At 42.8% G+C, this 19,724-nt stretch overlaps 1 protein-coding gene across 2 annotated transcripts in view; it reads right to left on the bottom strand.

Moving 5' to 3' along the window:
- DEPDC5 (DEP domain containing 5, GATOR1 subcomplex subunit) overlaps positions 1-16,652 on the bottom strand; it is a 90,332-nt gene extending 73,680 nt beyond the window's left edge. For both annotated transcript variants that reach the window (XM_081252710.1, XM_081252711.1), the window contains exons 1-9: positions 16,495-16,652; positions 15,691-15,808; positions 12,186-12,273; positions 11,748-11,794; positions 10,199-10,284; positions 9,444-9,527; positions 7,864-7,913; positions 4,290-4,359; positions 350-428 (exon numbers count right to left, since the gene is read on the bottom strand). In XM_081252710.1, the coding sequence (XP_081108836.1) occupies positions 350-428; positions 4,290-4,359; positions 7,864-7,913; positions 9,444-9,527; positions 10,199-10,284; positions 11,748-11,794; positions 12,186-12,273; positions 15,691-15,748 (562 nt within the window). In that variant the 5' untranslated portion in view covers positions 15,749-15,808; positions 16,495-16,652. The remainder of the gene's footprint in view (positions 1-349; positions 429-4,289; positions 4,360-7,863; positions 7,914-9,443; positions 9,528-10,198; positions 10,285-11,747; positions 11,795-12,185; positions 12,274-15,690; positions 15,809-16,494) is intronic.
- Between the last annotated feature and the right edge of the window lie 3,072 nt (positions 16,653-19,724).

The raw sequence follows: 19,724 nt of genomic DNA, 5'->3' as shown, positions 1-19,724 counted from the left end.
TAATAAAATGAGACAAACTTGGTGATTTCTGTGAGTGATAGGACATAAAATGAAAGATATCAAAGAAGGTGCTGGTTCCTGGCCATAGAGTCACTCCCTCTATGACTTTTGATCTATGCTTATAGAATAATTGAAGATCTGATAATTGATTTTTCATTAATGCTTTACCTCATTTCATGCAATTCACTAGATATATAAAATATTTATTTATTTTAGCATTTGTGGATTTGTTAAGATCTCAGGACATATCTTCAGAGAATGCTAAGGGATTGCTGTAAATGATACCAACTTGGGGGAAACCAGAAACTTCTCCCCATTAGCAGTTACGAACCGCACGTAGGAACAGTACCATAAATATCAAAATCCCACATTTCACAGCTCATCTGAATAAATATGTAAACCATAGCTGACGTAGAACGGAATACCACCTGAAAGAAACAAAGACATAATTGCATTAAAAAGCAATGATGGATACAATTTCAGTTCTGCAAAATGAAAAAGTTCTGCAGATCTGTTTCACAATGATGTAAATATACTTAAAACTGCTGAACTGTACACTTAAAAATGGTTAAGATGCTAAATTTTAGGACTTCCCTGGCAGTCCAGTGGTTAGGACAAGGCATTTTCACTGCCGGGGCCCGGTTCAATCCCTGGTCAGGGAATTAAGATCCTGTAAGCTGCGTGGCGCAGCCCAGAAAAAAAAAAAAAAAAAAAAGCTGAATTGTGTATGTTTTTTACAAAAAAAAAAAAGCAATGCTGGAAGATTTCTGTTAATTCTGAGACATGGAACTTCTAAAAGCAAGCTCCATCCCTAGCATCACAGGCCATGAGGGCAAGATCCTGTCCCTACCCTCTAGGAGCTCATGGCAGAGGACAAAGACGTGCAAAACATTGCAACTATATACAAACATTCCTTGAAGCTTCCCACAAGAAACGTTGGAGAAGGGGCAGTGAATCTACTGGGAAAGTCGATGAGACCTCATTACAGAAGGAGAACTTGGGCTAAGATGCGCCAGTTGATGAGCTGTTGATCTAATAACTAATCCACATCGTACCCCCCTCCATACCCAGAATGCCTCCAGGAAAAGCCCTAGTGGTTTCCATGGCCTGTGTGCTTTACCACAAAGCCCTTTCTTTACCCAGCCCTTCCCTCCTCTAGCAGACTTTAAAGAGCCTTGGTGGAAAAGCAAAATGTATAAAATGTGTAAGTTGTAGGCATCAATATTCCCTTTCCTTTTACATTTGCTCCTTCGAATCTTTTGTGTGCCAGGTAATTGAACTGATTATAAAGATTATCTCAAGTAAAAGAGCCTTGGGACATTAAGTGCCAGGAGCTATGCCAGACAACAAGGTAAAAGACACAGTCCTTGCCCTCAAAGCGCTTGCAGTCTGGTGGCAAGGCAGGTAAGAAACGCATCCACCAGAGTGTGACAAGTGCTGATATAGATACATGTCCCAGGTGCCATGGGGGCACTTCCAGCCTGGTGCATCCAGGGAGGCTTTCCAGGAGCAGGGAAGCCTGAGACTAGTGCTGAGGGATGGATGAGAGGCTTGGGAAAGGGGGAAGGCGAGGAGCAAGCAGCGCAGACGGGAGAGAGCAGCACGCAAAAAGACACGGAGGCAAGAGAGCATGCTGCATGTTGGAGGGATGGTGAGCGGTTCCCATGGCTGGATGGGGTGGGGGGCTACATGGGAGTAGTGACAGATTAGCTCCAGACTCAACTGCCTCCCCTGATTTTTCCACTCAGCTGTCCAGACATCTCACAAACTGAAGTTCCCCTGAACGACTCCTCCCTGGCCTTCTCCATATGCCATCTCTCCACCAGCTGCTCAATTATTCCTTTCTTCACTCTTCACACCCAACGCATTAGCAAGTTCTGTGGAATCGACCCCAGAATGTTTCACCAATCTGCCCGTCTCTCCCCTGCTCTAGTGCCCAGCCTAGCCCACGCCACCACCTTCTAACTTCCTAACTCATCTCTCTGCGTCCACTCTTGCCCCGACAATCAACTCTCTGCTCCAGAGCCAGAGGGGCTGCAGCGGGTACTGTGGACGCCTAGCCAACATCCTTCCTTCCTAAGTCAGGGGAAGCCGATTCTATTCTGGGAGGCAAGGGACCGCCAAGAGACCAGACCTCCAGGTATGCTGAGCAGTTCCACATGACTCAACCCTGGTCAGTAAGGTATAAATGGAAGTGTGTCCTGAAAGGAAGCTGACTCGGCTGAAGCGTGCCCCGTTGTTGTCTTTCTTCCCTTCTTCCCTCCTCTGCCTGGCATATGGATGTGGTCACAGCAGCTCCAGCCAGACCACGGAAGCCCAATCCTGAGATAGGCAGAACAGGAAGGCAGAAGGGGCCTTAGACCACCAGTAACGGTGACACTGTCACACCAGCCATAATTTGCCTACCCATGGACTTCTTTTATATGAGAGAATAAAGCTGACCTTTAAGTATCAATTTGCCACTGTAACTTTGGGAGTTTTTTTTTTTTATACAGTATTATCATTTTTTTAAATAAATTTATTTATTTTATTTATTTTTGGCTGCATTGAGTCTTCATTGCTGCATGCGGGCTTTCTCTAGTTGTGGCAAGTGAGGACTACTCTTTGTTGCGGTGCTCGGGCTTCTCATTGGGGTGGCTTCTCTTGTTGCAGAGTGCGGGCTTAGTAGTTGTGGCACACGGGCTTAGTTGCTCCGCAGCATGTGGGATCTTCCTGGACCAGGGCTCAAACCCGTGTCCCCTGCATTGGCAGGAGGATCTTTTAACCAATGAGCCACCAGGGAAGCCCACTTTGGGAGTTTTGTTCAACAAAATCCAACTGAATGAATAAGTGATCTTTTAAAAGCGTAATTCAGGTATCACTCCCCCACTTAAAATCCTTCAGTGGGGAATTCCCTGGCGGTCCAGTGGCTAGGACTTGGCGCTCTCACTGCCATGGCCCCGGGGTTCAATCCCTGGTCAGGGGACTAAGATCCCACAAGCCGCTCAGTGCGTAAGCATGTGCCAAATTATCATGGTCTTTATAAGCCATACTTAAGAGTCAATTGCCAGAAAACTGGGGGAAAGATCACTGTAAAATACCTATGTATGCCCAGTAGAGTGGCAAAAACTTTAAAAATCTAAGACCTGGTGTTGGAAAAAGTGAAAAACAAGATTTGATATATGGCTACTAGGAGTATAAAATGGTCCGAAGAGTTTGAAAAATAATTTGGCATTACCTTACAGAGTAGAACCTATGACCCAACAAATGTACTCCTAATCAATGATGAAAAATATAGTGAGTACAAACGAGATAGCTAAAGTGGGGGGGGGAGGGGGGCGGGAAGAGAATACATTTTAATCCACTTTAATAAAACTCAAACATGAGCAAAACAAATAATATACTGTGTAGGGTAAAATACATATGTATTATCACTATGTAAACAAGGGAATTACAAAAATAAAATTCAGATAGTGGTTACCTCTAAAAACGGCCCCAAGTTCTCAACTATTTTGCTTGCCCAGGGGACTTCTGGTAATGTCTGGCGACATTTCTGGTGGTTATGACTTGCAGGGGGTGGGGATGGGTGCTACTAGCATTTAGTGAGTAGAAGCCAGGGATGCTGAACACCCCACAACGCACAGGACAGTTCCCCACAATGTTACTGCCCTTGGGGCCCAGGTGACCCTTTGTTCTGGAGGGCTGTTCTTTACACTGTAGCGCGTTCAGCAGCATCCTCCACATAACCCCAGTTGTGACAACCAAAGATGTCTCCAGACTTTGTCAAAAGACCCCTGGGGAGGCAGGATCACCCCCAGGTTGAGAACCACTGCTCTCAAGGGAGCCTGGGGGATAGGAACACAGAAGAGCAGACAGGTGCTTTCACCAGCGTGGGTAACGTTCACAGCTGTTCAGTTTGGATTTTTCCAACTGGAACAGAGTCACAGGAGGAGATTCCTTGAAAAAGGTCTTTCTTCGTGTTTACCAACACAATCTTCTACTGAATTTAACTTTCGCTATGTATTAGTGGGCACAGAAGCCTGCAAGCTAGATGTTCCATCTCTACATCTGATACTAAACAGAAGAAAATGAAGATCAACCCCAAACTGGAGAGATCCAAATGTAAAACACTAGAATTTCAGGAGTCCCCAACTATATTACAATATTATCCAGCTGGGCTGATAGTAGCTGGTCACCAGCTTGATCATGAGATCAAGTTTTTGCTGGTTTCTCTTTTGTTTTTGATTTCACGACTTATAGACATAATACCACGGGGAAACAAACCCAAAAAAGCACTTTATCACCCTTACCCTGGTATCTTCGCTTATATAACCACACATGACCTTCTCATTCTTGACCCACAGCTCCCCGGCCTGAGCCCTGAAAGGAGAGGCACACACGTTATTACGAGTCCTACATAAACCGAGAAGAAACAGGGGTGCCTTTGGGGTGTCTCTCTCTACTCTATCATTTACACCCAAGTGACCTGGCCAGTTACAGATTTCCAGAGGGCCATGAACAGATTACACAACATAAAGAATTCTCAGAGTACGATGAATCTGTACAACAGGAGCTCTTAATTTGGGGGTCTGCAGACAACATGTGGGTCTAAGGAAGGGCTCTGGGGAACCCACGAACCCTCTGAAATGATGCAAACTTTCCTGAGCACAGAATTGTACCTTCTGGCAAACCTCAAAAGGGCACACGTCACAAAAACAGTTAAGAGGCACTGATGAACAAATTTGCTAACCCCAGCTTTGAGTCAATGAGTTTCAACAAAAACAAGATCCACTGTAGTATCAAATTAGAAGACAAGAAAGAAGTCAGGGGGCACAAAGGGACAGGGTCCCTATTCAATGAAGGTCATTTTGCTGAAAAATTTTTATGTCAATATTCAGTAATGTAATATTATGTCTTTTCCCCCTGCTTCTTTATTCTGTTTTTCATATTGTCTACAATGAGCAAGCACTGTATGTAAAAATACTTAGCATAGGCCTGATACATAGCATGTGCTGAACAAGTGGTACTTGACAGTATTAATTCTATAATCAGGACAAGTGTGTTGAGACTGGCCACCATAGAATCAGAGCTCAAGTCAGAGAAGATCCCAGAAGATCCTCTGCAGTGGGGCAGATCTAGCAGGAAAACACCCAAACTGGATGTTCCAATGGGCTTTAAGTATGACTCTCAAACAGATCTGTCTGCCCCAGGACAGCTGGGAAGTCAGGGCCAGAAATTATTCAGTGTTGCTCCCTCTGGAGTGTGAGTTAGAAAAAACAACAACAAAAATTTTTTTTAAGTTAAAAAAAATAGGCAGCTAGGGCTTCCCCGGTGGCGCAGTGGTTGGGAGTCCGCCTGCCGATGCAGGGGACGCGGGTTCGTGCCCCGGTCCGGGAGGACCCCACATGCCGTAGAGCGGCTGGGCCCGTGAGCCATGGCCGCTGGGCCTGCGTGTCCGGAGCCTGTGCTCTGCAGCCGGAGAGGCCACAGCGGTGAGAGGCCCGCGTACAGCAAAAAAAAAAAAAAAAAAAAAAAGGCAGCTAGTCAGTAATACCCAAAATTATATCTGGGAAAATGGTATCTCTTCACAATAAGATCAAATAGATTAGGTTTCTAAGTTCAATTTTTAAAAAATATTTATTTTTTTACTGAAGTATAGTTGCTGTACAATACTACATGTTACAGGTATATAGTATACTGAGTCACAATTTTTAAAGGTTATACTCCATTTATAGTTATTATAAAATATTGGCTATATTCCCCCTGTTGTATGTTATATCCTTGTAGCTTATTTTATACCTAATAGTTTGTACCTCACCCTCCCCCCCGCCTATAATGCCCTTCCCCACTTCCCTCTCCTCACTGGTAACCACTAGTTTGTTCTCTATATCTGTGAGTCTGCTTCCTTTTTGTTATATTCACTAGTTTGTTGTATTTTTTAGATTCCACATATAAGTGATATCACACAGTACTTTTCTTTCTCTGTCTGACTTATTTCATCTAAGTTCAATATTTTAAAAAAGCAGAGTGCTAACTGTTAGGAGATAGATTTTAGTGCAGTATTTTTCTTTAAAATTTTTCTTCAATATTTTAAAATACTGATTTTGAAGTTTTTTTTTTAAAGAATACATTGTGAATTTACTGAGAGAAAAACAAAATGTTTACCTTTAAGGAAAAATAACATTTCAAAGGTAGGGTCTCAAGGCAATGAAACTATGTCCTTAACTGTTGACTAAATTACCAGATTAAAAGGCTAAATTACAGAGAAATTCTCTAATAATTTATTATGATTTGACTTGATTTTCTCATATGAGGCCCAGAACACTTTTTGGGTTTTTTTTGGAAAAGAAAGTGACTTTTGATTCAATGTAGAAAGACTATAAAATTTTTGGAAAAATGGTAGAAGATTTTGTGGTTTAAATTTAACCATGAATGAGCAAGATATTAGGACAGATCTTGAAAAGTCTAAAACTGACATTATGTCAGGGTGTATGAAGGCACTTACATGGAGAAACAAGGAATTTAATTATGAAAGGAATTCTGAGAGGGTTTCTAAACCAGGACTCATCAAACTGTAGCCTGCAGGCCAAATCCAGCCCATCTCCTGCTTTTGTATGGCCCACAGCTAAGAGTAGATTTTACATTTTTAAATGTTAAAAAAAAAAAAAAATTTGCAACAGAGACCCACGTGGCCCAAAGTCTAAAATATTTACTATCTGGTCCTTTACAGAAAAAGATCCTAAACCTACCGCTTCATTTTGCAGAGGAACAGATGCAGAGACTCCCTGAGCTGCCCAGCATCACCCTGCTAACGACTGGTGCCGCAGGAATGGAATACAGGTTTCCTAACTCCTGGCCCACCACCTGGGAGAGACCAGCTTGTATTTGATGGCATAAATAGGTTGCATTTCTTGTTCTGCTTGAGACTTCATCACTTCTTGAACTGTGCTTTAGTTGCTAAAATTTTTTCAAAGAATTTTTGACCTTATAACAACTTCTAAAACATCCCCTTTTGGAAAGAAAAAAATTAATCTTTTATCCTTTCTTTCTTTCAGGATCAGTAATTCAGACTAACCAAATAGCCCTCATTGCTGGTGAAAGGTCTTTACAAAAGGATTCCGGACAATAAAGGTAGGAGGAATGGCTGAATTAGAAAATTACCATCTTGCAATAATCATCAACAGATGAAACCATTCTGTGAAAAGCTGATGGGGAATTTCATTAACAGGGGACCAGGCTGCATCACCAGAATCCAGTGGTCAATCTCACATTAAAAGTGAGTCAAACAGATGTAAATATGCTTGAGTATATACAGTAAATTTCAAGAAAGACACAGTTTCCTCTAGGGAAAAGGACATATTTCTTACACACTTTTTTGGTGCTGTTAAGCCTTCACTATGTGGATATTTTGCTTTTTGAATTTAGAGGGGGTTTCAAAAAGCCCCCTTTTCTCTCTTCTTCACAAACTGAAATACAGAAATCATTTTAATAAATCAAGAGCAGTGTGATATCTCTAAAAAGGCAGCAAATCAGGAACTATTGTGATAGTCATTTTATGTCTCCAAACCTGTTTCTTAAACTGTACAACAAGAAAGTTTGATGAAATATGTTCATCTAAGGCTTTTTCCAGTTCTAAAATTGTGAGTCTATCCCTCCTTTGTTCAGAATACCTGGCGGTTTTAGCAACATCCACCCATCTTAAAACTACTATAGTGCATTTCGGGGTCTTTTGGATTGTTTTAGCTACCACAATCTAACGTTTTAAGCTATTGTGTATTTTATTATAAGGATGTCCACATGCCTCAAAGGCTGTATGTAGCAGTTACTGCACTACATGCTATTTCCAGTTACAAGCTAATAAATCAAGAGTGACATAGTATCTACCTGATGCCAGCAAATTCCACCTTCTGAGTGATATAGGCACATGTGCTGACCTAAGGGAAAAGAGAGACAGATTCAACAATACATCAAGGCCATGAAAGGTCACAAAGAACGTCTCCTGGCTTTCGAATCTCTTCTATTAACCCAAAGTTCAATTAACATGGGCGTAATAGATTTATCCCATAGGAAAACCTGCTGGGGCAGGTATAACAGTAGGTTCTTATGGGTTTGGCAAGTATAGACAATAGTAAAGACCAAGTGGATAAGTGGCCAGCTTCAGTAATATCCTTATGTTCACACACACTTGCATACATATGTACATTTACATATGGAACATTTATTTCTCATTTTAGAAAATGGAACCTTCTCCCACCAAATAAAACATGAGCAAAGATATCTCTTTCTGAAAATATACACTGTGTGGACATTCTACCTATGATTTGTTGCTTCATAATAGCCAAAAAGTCCAAAAGGAGACTTTTCAGCAGCAGCTCACAATTCTGATGAACTGATCATGTTCAGCGGAAAAAGTCCATTAAAAATAAATAAACAGGGGCTTCCCTGGTGGCGCAGTGGTTGAGAGTCCGCCTGCTGATGCAGGGGACATGGGTTCGTGCCCCAGTCCTGGAAGATCCCACATGCCGCGGAGCAGCTGGGCCCGTGAGCCATGGCCGCTGAGCCTGCGCATCCAGATCCTGTGCTCCGCAATGGGAGAGGCCACAACAGTGAGAGGGCCACGTACCGCAAAAACAAACAAACAAACAAACAAACAAACAAGGAAAATGGAAGGAGGGTAAAGCAAAAAAGTAGTCTAACCTGGAAGGAACAAGATCTGGGTTCCAGGGACTTCCCTGGTGGCGCAGTGGTTAAGAATCCGCCTGCCAATTCAGGGGACACGGGTTCGAGCCCTGGTACAGGAAGAGCCTGTGCACCACAACTACTGAGCCTGTGTGCCACAACTACTGAAGCCCGCACGCTTCGAGCCCATGCTCCACAACAAAAGAAGCCACCGCAGTGAGAAGCCAGTGCACCGCAATGAAGAATAGCCCCCGCTTGCCGCAACTAGAGAAAGCCCGCACGCAACGAAGACCCAACGCAGCCAAAAATAACTAAACAAAATAAATAAATTAATTTTTTAAAATGTTAAAAAAAAAAAAAGATCTGGGTTCCAGCCCAGAGTCAATTGTTTACTAGCTTTCTCATCTTAACTCCTCAGTCTCAGTTTTCACATCTATAAATTCAGGGTAATAAATGCCTGTCCACAAGAGGAGATGTGAGGAGCAAAAGAGATCAAGTGAAAACCTGAAAACTAAAGTTCAAATGTAAAATAATATTACACTTTCCCCATTCAAACCAAAAATGCAGAGTAAAACTCTCTGATAACAAACAAGCAAAACAAAGCTTATAAAAACCATGAAAAGAGAATGGGAGGAGACATACAACATGTTTACAATAATTGTCTGTGATGCTGGAATCAGAAAGGATTTTATACTCTTCTCCATACTAGATCTACATCTCCCTGGTGACATGGATTATTAACATAATGGAAAAAGTAACAGACTTTTAAAAAAATAATATCTTACCAAACTTTTCTTCAGTCGCCACATATCCCCACGGCCAATATATTGATCCTTAAAGGTTAATTCCACTAGGTCAAGGGTCACATCCTAAAAGGGATAATCAAATATATGTCTCTGCTTTACTCTGCCATACTTTATAGTCTAAGATAACACTCACTCACCATGGAGAAACCTTTTGACAAAAGGACAACTACTGGAAGACCATTCAGTAGTAGAACCCTGACAAACAGAATTTTACCCTGCCCAAGAAGGCTTTGCAGGACAGGTAAGTCTCCAACAGATACTATAGCTGCTGTATCGTGCGTGGTTAAGTGCAAAGGGCACCAGAGTAGTGATTCTGTGTTTTAGTCTTCATTCTGGCACACAAACATGACATTGAACTGTGGGCTTTATTTCCCTAGATAATGTCAATAACATCTTTTGGACAACGATTTTTACCTCTTAATTTTATAGCATCATTTCTCAAAGAAAAAAAAGAACACATAAAGAAATGTTAGTATTTTTATAGAAAATTTTACATTTAGCTTCACAAACACACATATACATACAGACTATTTTTAGGACAAGATTTTTAAAAAGGGGTGAGGATTTTAAATGCAACCTACATTCTACCTATAATCTAAATGACCTATGTATGACCAGGTATTTAATAGCCTAACACTATACTTAAGTAACTCATTATTTCCTTAGAGACCTAATCTTGAGGAAGGGTGTTAATCATTCCTCAAAAGATATTCAAATCCAGAACAAAGACACACCTTAGGGTCTACGACATTCACATACACATCTTGATAAGGTCTTAGCCGAAACACTTGAGTCACGGTCTGGTCCACACTGATAGTTTCTGAAACGAAGAAGGAATCTGGATCAGGTAAATATATTCGAATCCATAACTACTCAGACATTCAACAAACAACACCCTTTGCCAAGGGCAAGACATGTTCTCAGCCTTCAGCAGCTTAAAACTTAGAGAGTTCTCTGCTTTTCAGGTGAAATAAGACCTGAACCCAAGCAATTAAAAAATGAGAGAGACAAACAAATAATACAGAGAGACAGAGATAGAGACAGACAGAGAGATGGAAAGAAATTAAGAAGCAACATGAAGTTCGAAGGGTTGTGAAAATTCAGAAGAGGAAAGAGATCCTTTCTCTTTTGGAATGAAAGTAGCAGGGCTAGCTAAGGAAGAAATAAACTTTTCGATGAGCCCTTAAGTCTGGTAAGTAAGAAACTTAACAGGTGGCAGAAAATGAGGTAAGAGTAAGAAGGACACTCAGGATCTGGATTTTACTGACTGTTTTCCCAACAAGTTAAAAAATACAAAAGAAGTGGTTGACACCAAAATCCTTTAGAGCAAATTAAAAGTTTTTCTTTTTCTTTTAAGTGCCACTTAAGGAAATACTTTATTAGCTCTCAATAAACATTTTAGTTCCTTGATCAGTACGGTATAGTCATTAGAGGAAAAAAGAAAGGATTTGGATCCAGAATGAGTGAGTAGAATCACTGCTCTGGCTCCTTCACTTACTGACTCCAGGCAAGCCCACTCATACCAGTAAGACAAAGTTTCCTCACTCTCTCAAGAATTGGTGGGAAAATCAAGAAAGATAAATGACAAACAGGGCTTCCCTGGTGGCGCAGTGGTTGAGAATCTGCCTGCTAATGCAGGGGACATGGGTTCGAGCCCTGGTCTGGGAGGATCCCACATGCCGCGGAGCAACTAGGCCTGTGAGCCACAACTACTGAGCCTGCGCGTCTGGAGCCTGTGCTCCGCAACAAGAGAGACCGCGATAGTGAGAGGCCCGCGCACTGCGATGAGGAGTGGCCCCCGCTTGCCATAACTAGAGAAAGCCCTCGCACAGAAACGGAGACCCAACACAGCAAAAAAAATAAATTAATTTTTTTAAAAAAATGACAAACAGCTCCCAGTACAGTGCCTTGCACAAGTGGCAGGTAATCAACGATATATGTTCCTCCCCTGCCCCAACCCAAAGTAGGTACTTAAATATTTTGTGAAGAAAATATAATATTGAGAAAAGCATGCTTTGCCAACAATCTTTAAGTGTAAAGCTTCACCTATTCAGATTAGCCGTCCTCTTGACTCTAAATATAGTTTTTTCAGTGCCCTCAAAATGCTGACAAATGAGATTCCTTGGCAATTTTGATATCTGACAATTTTTTTTTAGCAGGAACACAATTTGATAAGGAGAGAAGTACTGTGCCCTCATTCCCAGAGATTGTGAAGAGGGGTTTCTTACAGTTTCTCAAACAGTAAAGTGTAAAAATCTTAGAGAAGCGAGATGGAATTTTTACCTTTCTGCAAATCCTCCTTAAGTGACTTGACCTGCAAAAGCAGAGGGCTGGGGAAAAAAAGAAAAGCAACAGAGAGAAGGGATGTTGTCAGCAGTAACTAACCAGCTTTCTTCACCACCCACAAAACACAAACAGATCACTCTGGACATATTCTAACTGGCAGCACAATGGGAGAAAGTTCCCTTAGAAAACAAACCCTGCACTTGTATTCACGGAAATGGATAAATGCTACAGAATTGTTCAGAGTTGTCATCTCAGCTTTAAAAACAAAAAGAATGGACCACTTTTTAAAAGATGATTGGTTTATCAAATCCTGGAGGGCAGGAGCATTTTTATCCAAAGGCAAAGAGCCATCTTCCCCTTCAATCCCCTTAGACAACGTATCAACTGGAAAGAGCGGGCTGCCCAGTTAGTTCCCTGCTCCTGTCGGACGCTCACCTGTACTCATCGTTGGGGTGAGCAATCTCCACAATGTCTCCAAGCTTGATGTAAGGAAACACTTTGGGGTTCACGACTAGCTCATCATCTGAAAGACAATTCAGCCATCTCAGGCAGCAAAGAACTCACTTGGGCAGCAGGTTGCTGTGTATGTTCTCACACGGGGTCCCTTACAACCCCATCATTTAGTATTATGACCCCATCTCGCAAGATGAAGCTCCATTTAAAATTGAGATTTAGCTCAACTGAAGGATTTGCACAGGAATCCAGAGCTAGTGAGTAGTTGAGGGGGACGGTGTTCGGGGACCTTTGTCTCCAGAGCTTTTCCTACTAGCCCACTGCTCCCAAGGAGAGGGTAACTCTTCTCTGGGAATTAGGCCTCTGCAGCAATCCTTGACTCCCTCAAATAGCATGTATCTGGCATATGCCAGGAACAAAACAGCCGGGGTCCCCCATACAGCAAAATCCTTTCTATCTACAGTGTTCGCAGAACTTCTCAAAATACTGTCTGAATGTGACCCTCACAATAAATCTTTGGATCTAACAGAAGCAAGGAAATGACCTAGGAGATAAAGCAACTTGCCAAAGGGTAGATAGCTATTAACAGTACACCAGGACTGGTTACTAGTCCAGGGTTCCTAAACAAACCACCTCTTACACATGAAAATCAAGCCAGATAAAACACCCTGGACTTTGGAGGGCAGCACCTGATCAGGGGAAAACTTCATGTATCAGTTCACATTAGAGTCCAATGAGACCCTTAAAATATAAGGAGAATGTGATTTCATATGTTTATCTACCCCTGCCCCCCACTGCGGGTGGGGGAGAATTCTTTCAAATATAACAAACTCAGGATCATAAAGATAGGGTGATTTATTTTTTTTCTGTTTTAGCTTCTAGGGAAAGACATGGCCATCAGTTATGCTAAAACCATGACAAATAAGTATGTCCAGATTTCAAATATAATCAGACCCAACAAAAATTCAGCCTAGGAAAGCGAAGTACTGGGTTACTCCCACAGTTGCTTTTTTTTTTTTTTTTTGTATAGTTTCCATTGACAGATGTATACCAAATCCTCTATGAAGTCTTCCCCTCACTTCCACAGTCTGAATTAAGCTCCCTGAACACATATTCCTTCCTGTTCCATTTTATCATTTCCTTTTTGCATGTCTGTCTCATCAAGCTGGAAGCTCTGTAGGGAGAAGGGACCTTGTCATATTCAAAATCTTTATGTTTGATACAGGTATATACTTAATAAATACTTGTTGGATGTATTTTTTAAATTTGATTTTTACTTTACTCATCGAAATACAGTTGATTTACAATATTGTGTTAGTTTTCAGTTGTTCAGCATAGTGATTCAGTATTTTTGTAGAATATATTCCATTATAGGTTATTACAAGATAACAAGTGTATTCCCTGTGCTATGTAGTATATCCTTGTTGCTTATCTATATATAGTAGTTTGTATCTGTTAATCCTATACGCCTAATTGTCCCTCCCCCCTTCAGTAACCACAGGTTTGTTTTCTATGTCTGTGAGTCTGTTTCTGTTTGTTTTTTAAATAAATTTATTTATTTATTTATTTATTTATGGCTGCATTGGGTCTTTGTTGCTGCGCGCAAGCTTTCTCTAGTTGTGGCGAGCGGGGGCTACTCTTCGTTGCAGGCGTGGGCTTCTCATCGCATTGGCTTCTCTTGTTGCGGAGCACAGGCTCTAGGTGTGCGGGCTTCAGTAGTTGTGGCACGCGGGCTCAGCAGTTGTGGCTCTCGGGCTCAGCAGTTGTGGCTGTTGGGGTCTAGAGCACAGGCTCAGTAGTTGTAGTGCATGGGCTTAGTTGCACCACAGCATGTGGGATCTCCCCAGACCAGGGCTCAAACCCCTGTTCCCTGCATTGGCAGGTGGATTCTTAACCACTGCGCCACCAGGGAAGCCCTCTGTTTCTGTTTTACATGTATGTTCATTTGTATTATTTTTTAGATTCCACACATAAGTGATATAATATAGTATTTGTCTTTGTCTGACTTATTTCACTAAGCATAATATTCTCTACATCCATCCATGTTGCTACAAATGGCAGTATTTCATTTTTTTTATGACTGAGTAATATTGCTGGATGTATTTTATTTATTTATTTTTCTTTATAGTCCTGCAGCAGACTGGGTACAGCACAGAGCTACCTTTGTCTTGTACACATGAAAAAGAAGACTCGCATACATTGTATATACACTGTATATACTGTAGCCTTGTATCCTTCCCTCCTCTGTCAAAAGTTATTTCTGTTGCGTGTTCAATTCTGCTCCACAAACGTTTAGGCAGCTTCAGCTGCATACAAAGTACAGTGTTAACAACAGACTGTGGTTTTAGCAGAAATAGTGTTTTAAATATAGCAATGTTTAGTATATCCTTGTCCTGATAATTACAATGGCTACATTTATTAAGCAGGTCGAAGGAGCCTGGTACTCTACTAAATACTACACATACATCATTTTACTTTATTCCCATAAGACCTTATGATATAGAAACTATTATTTTCCCTTTTTGGCAGTCCTTGCCTTTGGGTGGCTTATACATATATAACACAGGAGCAAATGCATACTAAAATACAATTTTAAAAACACTCACTGTGTTGTTAATTCTAATTTCTGAAGCAAATAAGGTTGTTAGGACAGAGGGAAATTTATTCCTTTACAAAAGAAAAAAAATCATATGAGTAGGTGCTTTCCTATTCTACAGGTTTATAGACTCAAGGTGCTAAGAGAAATGGAGAAATTATTCTAAAGAGCTGGAATTTGTAGTTAAGGTAAACTAGGGGCTTGCCCGAGGTCACAGGGAAAGTTAGAGGCAGAGCTGATACCTGGATTCATGTTTAACACAGGACAAGATGCTGTGTCCTGCCCCATCTCACCATGCTTCAGAGCCAGGCAAAGGTTCATGCTTTGATCATACCTGTCTTATGCACATCCACTACTTCTCTTTCATTAAACATAAGTTTCTCTTATCTGCCAAACCAGTGCATACTGGAATTCTGCAGAACATACACAGTAAATATGTAATAAAAAGATACAAACAAATCAACAAGGACCTAGCACAGAGAACTATATTCAATATCTTGTAATAACCTGTAATGGAAAAGAATATCTAAAAAAGAATCTATATATACATATATATAGGTATATATATCTATATATCTGAATCACTTTGCTATACACCTGAAACACAACACTGTAAATTAACTACACATTAATAAAAAATTTTTTTTAAACAAAAACAAATGAAGAGTAGTAAGCTAGCAATATTCACAAAGTTTGTTAAAATGCAGGATGCAAATGCTTCTAGAAAGGGCCTGCTACTCTCCCCACTACAGTATCACACTTGCTGCTTCACTCAGTTAAGCTACCTGCTTAGCCTCGATTGTCACAAGTCAGTTTGAAAATTTCAAGGCACCGGACACATCAGAACCTTGGCCAACTTACACAACCCCCCTAAGACCAATCAATACTGACCACTGCCCCCAAAGCCCTTCTTGTGGATGACAAGCTTGTAGACCTTTGTTGTTCTCATCTTGTACTGTTGTTTCCTTCATCTGTTCCAAGCTTGGGGGAGAGAAATCATCTTGCCTCCCTGCCAGTGAAACACAAACAAAAAGGCTGGAATGTCAGACTTTTCTTTGCAACTGCTCTTTGATTTCAGGGCAGTGAAAATACTGCCCTTGCTCAACTGAGAGATGGCACCAACCCTCGGATGAAATTACTCCTCAATTACCAGGAGGGACGTTGAACAAACAGAACCAATGAATCTGGGAACGAAAGGGAATTCGGGCCAGGGTCTAGTCCAAACTCCAAGAAGATATTTTATCACACCCTAAAGGGAAAACTTGGAGTGAATGAAGCATTCATTACCTTGCCTCTATATAAACCAATAACACCCAAATAGTAAAGAGATCTTAAAAGACATTAGGCACACAATCTGTAGATGAGGAAAGTGAGAGCCAGCGCAAGGGACTTGCCCAAAGTCTGAGACAGAGAGGCATTCCCACTGCTCACGTTTCGCCATCGATGTCCTGGGCAAGGAGAGTGTAAATAGAGGAAGACTCATTCCCCAAACCTCCATCTGCACAAACTCTCAGTGGTTCCTCCCCGCACCCCCCACCCCCATTTCATAGCTGATGCCACAGATGCTCAGAGACGGAGAGAGACTTGCCTAAGGTCACACAGGGGGTTGGGGGTGGGGCCAGGTTTCGAACCTGGGCCCCGGTCCCCTCCCTCCTGATCCCCAAACCCGGGCCCCGGGCGGGCAGCTCCACTCACCCGCAGCTCCGGAGCCCCTTCCCGCTTGAGGCCGGGGTTCCGGGGGCCGGACCCTGGCCAAGACCCCCGCGCCTCCTCTGGACGCCCCGCCTACGCCCGCAGAGCCTGTGCAGATCCCGAGCCCGAGCTCCAGGCGCCAGCCGGCCCGCCCCAGCCACCAAGCGCTCACCTGAGAAGCCGCGCGGCTCCGGTGGCTCCGCCCCGGGGCACCGCCCCCTTCCCGCCCACCCGCCCTGGGCCGCTCTGGCCTAGCCTCAGCCTCGTCTCGGTGTCCGCGCCACTTCCACATCCGGGGCTCGTGTCGGGGGTGGGGCCTCGCGTGCGGCCTGTAGGTCGGGCTGCCCACCTGCGTTTCCCGCTCCCGAGCCTGAGGGCCGTCGTTCCGGGACAGGAAATCCTTTTCCTCCCAGACGTTCCGAAATAGATCCGAGCACAAGCGGTTCGCTTCTGACCTAGTGATTTCCTCAACAGGGCAAACTCGGTCGAATGTCCCCGGATCTGTAAACGATGTTATGGACCCTCGCCAGGCCTCTCAGGGCTACTGAGAGGCACAAAATAGAGTTTCTGGGAGAACTTTTGTAAAATGCAAAGGGCTAAGCACATGCCATGGCCCCTGCTGGGAAGTATCCACTTGGGGGGCTTTTCAAATCCTTCCAAACCCCAAGAGGTGTTCCATGCTTCTCTGGTTGTTGACAATAGCTACCATAGCTTTCACAGACATTCTTATGTAATTGTCACATCTCTTTTAGGTGGCAGATACTATCTCATTTCACAGACAGGGGAACAGGCTGAGGACGCCAAACTCCTCCAAGGACAGATCCTGACCCAGTGGAGTCCAACTTGGCTCCGAAGGCTGAGCGTTTAACCAGCATCCTCGTGTCTCACCCAAGGGTTCAGCCTAAGCCCTTATCTGTTGGGACATCTTTCTCCTCTCAAGTTAAAAATCAGAGCTGTGTGGGCAGTGCCTGAAGCTGGCCAAGGGCTCCTGGCAAGTTGCCAGCTCCATCTAATTGACCTACGGTTTTCAGAAATTTTCTGAATGTTGAAATAAATCATCACATACCACAGAGGGACTGGGGAGTGAGTGAAGGCTTCGATTCGGAAGTTAAATAGCTCTTAAATAATTGTAATTTTTTAATAGTAAAAACATGTAATCAAGCAGACTGCAACAGTTGCAAAACCTGTCAAGGATAAAATGTGAAATATAAAATACATGTTTATGTTGCCAATTCAGGGGGCACACCCAGATCCCCCAGGCTGTTTTTCAGTAGCAGAAGTCCTTCCATCCCAGAGTTTAGGGGACTCTCCGTCCCTGGCCCTCAGGGGAATTTGATTCCTTCTCCTGAGAGATGTCCATAATTGGTGTCGTATCTTGGAAATACAAATATTTCACTTTTTAATTTGGCAAAAATTTGTAAAAAACTTTGACGAGTTTTGAGATTTTAAAAAATTGCCTAGGGAATTCCCTGGTGGTCCAGTGGTTAGGAGGACTCCATGATCTCACTGCTGAGGGCACGGGTTCAGTCCCTGGTGGGGGAACTAAGATCCCACAAGCCATGTGGCCAAAAAAAAAAAAAAAAAATTCTAAAGCTGGTCAAAGTTAGGGGTTAGGGAAGGCTGGAGTGGGTAGCTCCCAGACTGGAGAGCCAATGGCCTTGGTTCTACAATGTACAATCACTGTGCTACAACAACATGGAGGACTGCCTGTTTTTAGCTGTGTGGCTTTGCACAGGATACTTCTCTTTCCTCAGATTTCTCCCCTGACAGATGGGAATAAAAAGTACGTGTTCTTCCTCCTTCACAAGGTGTTTGAGGGCCAAGTGAGGTGTGGGACATGTTAAATCTTTGAAATTAGAAGAACTTAAAGTGCCAAGTAAATGTCACCAAAAGCATGGAATTTGTCAGGAAATTGGCTCTTCTCGACTTTTAGGGGATTGAATTATATATATGATGCTTCTTTGGGGTCCCTTTGTGCTTAACACAGAGCTAGGAACAAGACTGGGACTAGGGTGTGGTGGGTGGGGCTAATGAGACACTTGCCTTATTTAGAGCACAAAATGCTAAGGGGGTGCCAAAAAACTCAGCAATGTAAATAATGTGATTTTTTTTTTAAAAAAAGAATACAAAAAAATCCATGTTGAACAAAATATCACATTTTTAAAGACGAGATCAATAATGGTGCTGTGCAGTAATATTAGATCCTGAGGGAAAAGACAAACCAGTAATACTGAGTTTCTCAGATCCTCTTCTATAGGCACGTAGTTGCCTGAGAAAGAACTTGAGGACTTGGCTACTATAAGTGTAGAAATGTTCTAAAGTGAATTTCTACTTAATTCATCCAAATAGCATCTGTGGTAGCCTATTTGTAAACTGTGTATGTATATACACGATGGATAGACTTACAGGCTGTAAACAATAGGGTTGGCATTTAGGTGTGTATATCTCCAGCCCTAACTAAAGCTGGGAAAACCACTGTCTTAGATAAAATGGTCCACATGTTGACTGGTTCAAGGATATGTTGATTAGAGAGGAGAAAATTAAAATCTCCCACAAACCTCCAAACCTCTAGCTCTCTACTCAGCCAAGTTGATAAGCTCCAAGAGACAACAGATTTCTGTTTAACACAGGGCTGTGTGATTTGGGGATTGATTGCATTCTCTGGACCGTCTCAATTCCCTCTTGAATAAACGTTCTTTTCCTTCCTTCAAATATCTGTTGAGTGCCTGCTTGTGCAGGACACTGTTCTAGGTGCTGAGCAAAGAATGATGAACAAAACAGACAAGGGTGCGAGGGACAGATGATAAACGAGTCGATAAACATGAAACGGCAATTTTGGCTAGTGTTAAAGCTATGAAGAAATTAAAACAAGATGCCAGAAAGGAGATGGAGCAGGGGAGTGACATGATCTAAAATACTGATTCCAGGTATAAAAAGATATCTTGGGCTGCCAGGGTAGAAGCCGGGAGGCCCGGAGAGTTGCAGCCGTTCGGGCCAGAAAAGAGACTGGACCACAGTGCTCTCAGTGGAGTCGGACACTGGACCTGAAGCTCAGCAGGAGCAGAGTCAAAAGATGTGTTCCCCTTTAAGAGTCCTGGCCGCAGGGGCGGGGCAGAGACACTGGAGCTAGCCGAGGGCGTGAGGCTCCACGCGGGAAGAGCCGCCCCAGGCGAGCGCGCGCGCAGGGCGGGGGCGGGACCTGGGCGAGTCCGCATGGCTAGCTCGGGCCCCGG

The sequence above is a fragment of the Mesoplodon bidens genome (assembly GCF_964165515.1).
Source record: "Mesoplodon bidens genome assembly, chromosome: 13".
NCBI classification, from domain to species: Eukaryota; Metazoa; Chordata; class Mammalia; order Artiodactyla; family Ziphiidae; genus Mesoplodon; species Mesoplodon bidens.
The sequence above is the reverse complement of the archived record's forward strand: the minus strand, read 5'-3'. Positions and strand labels throughout refer to the sequence as shown.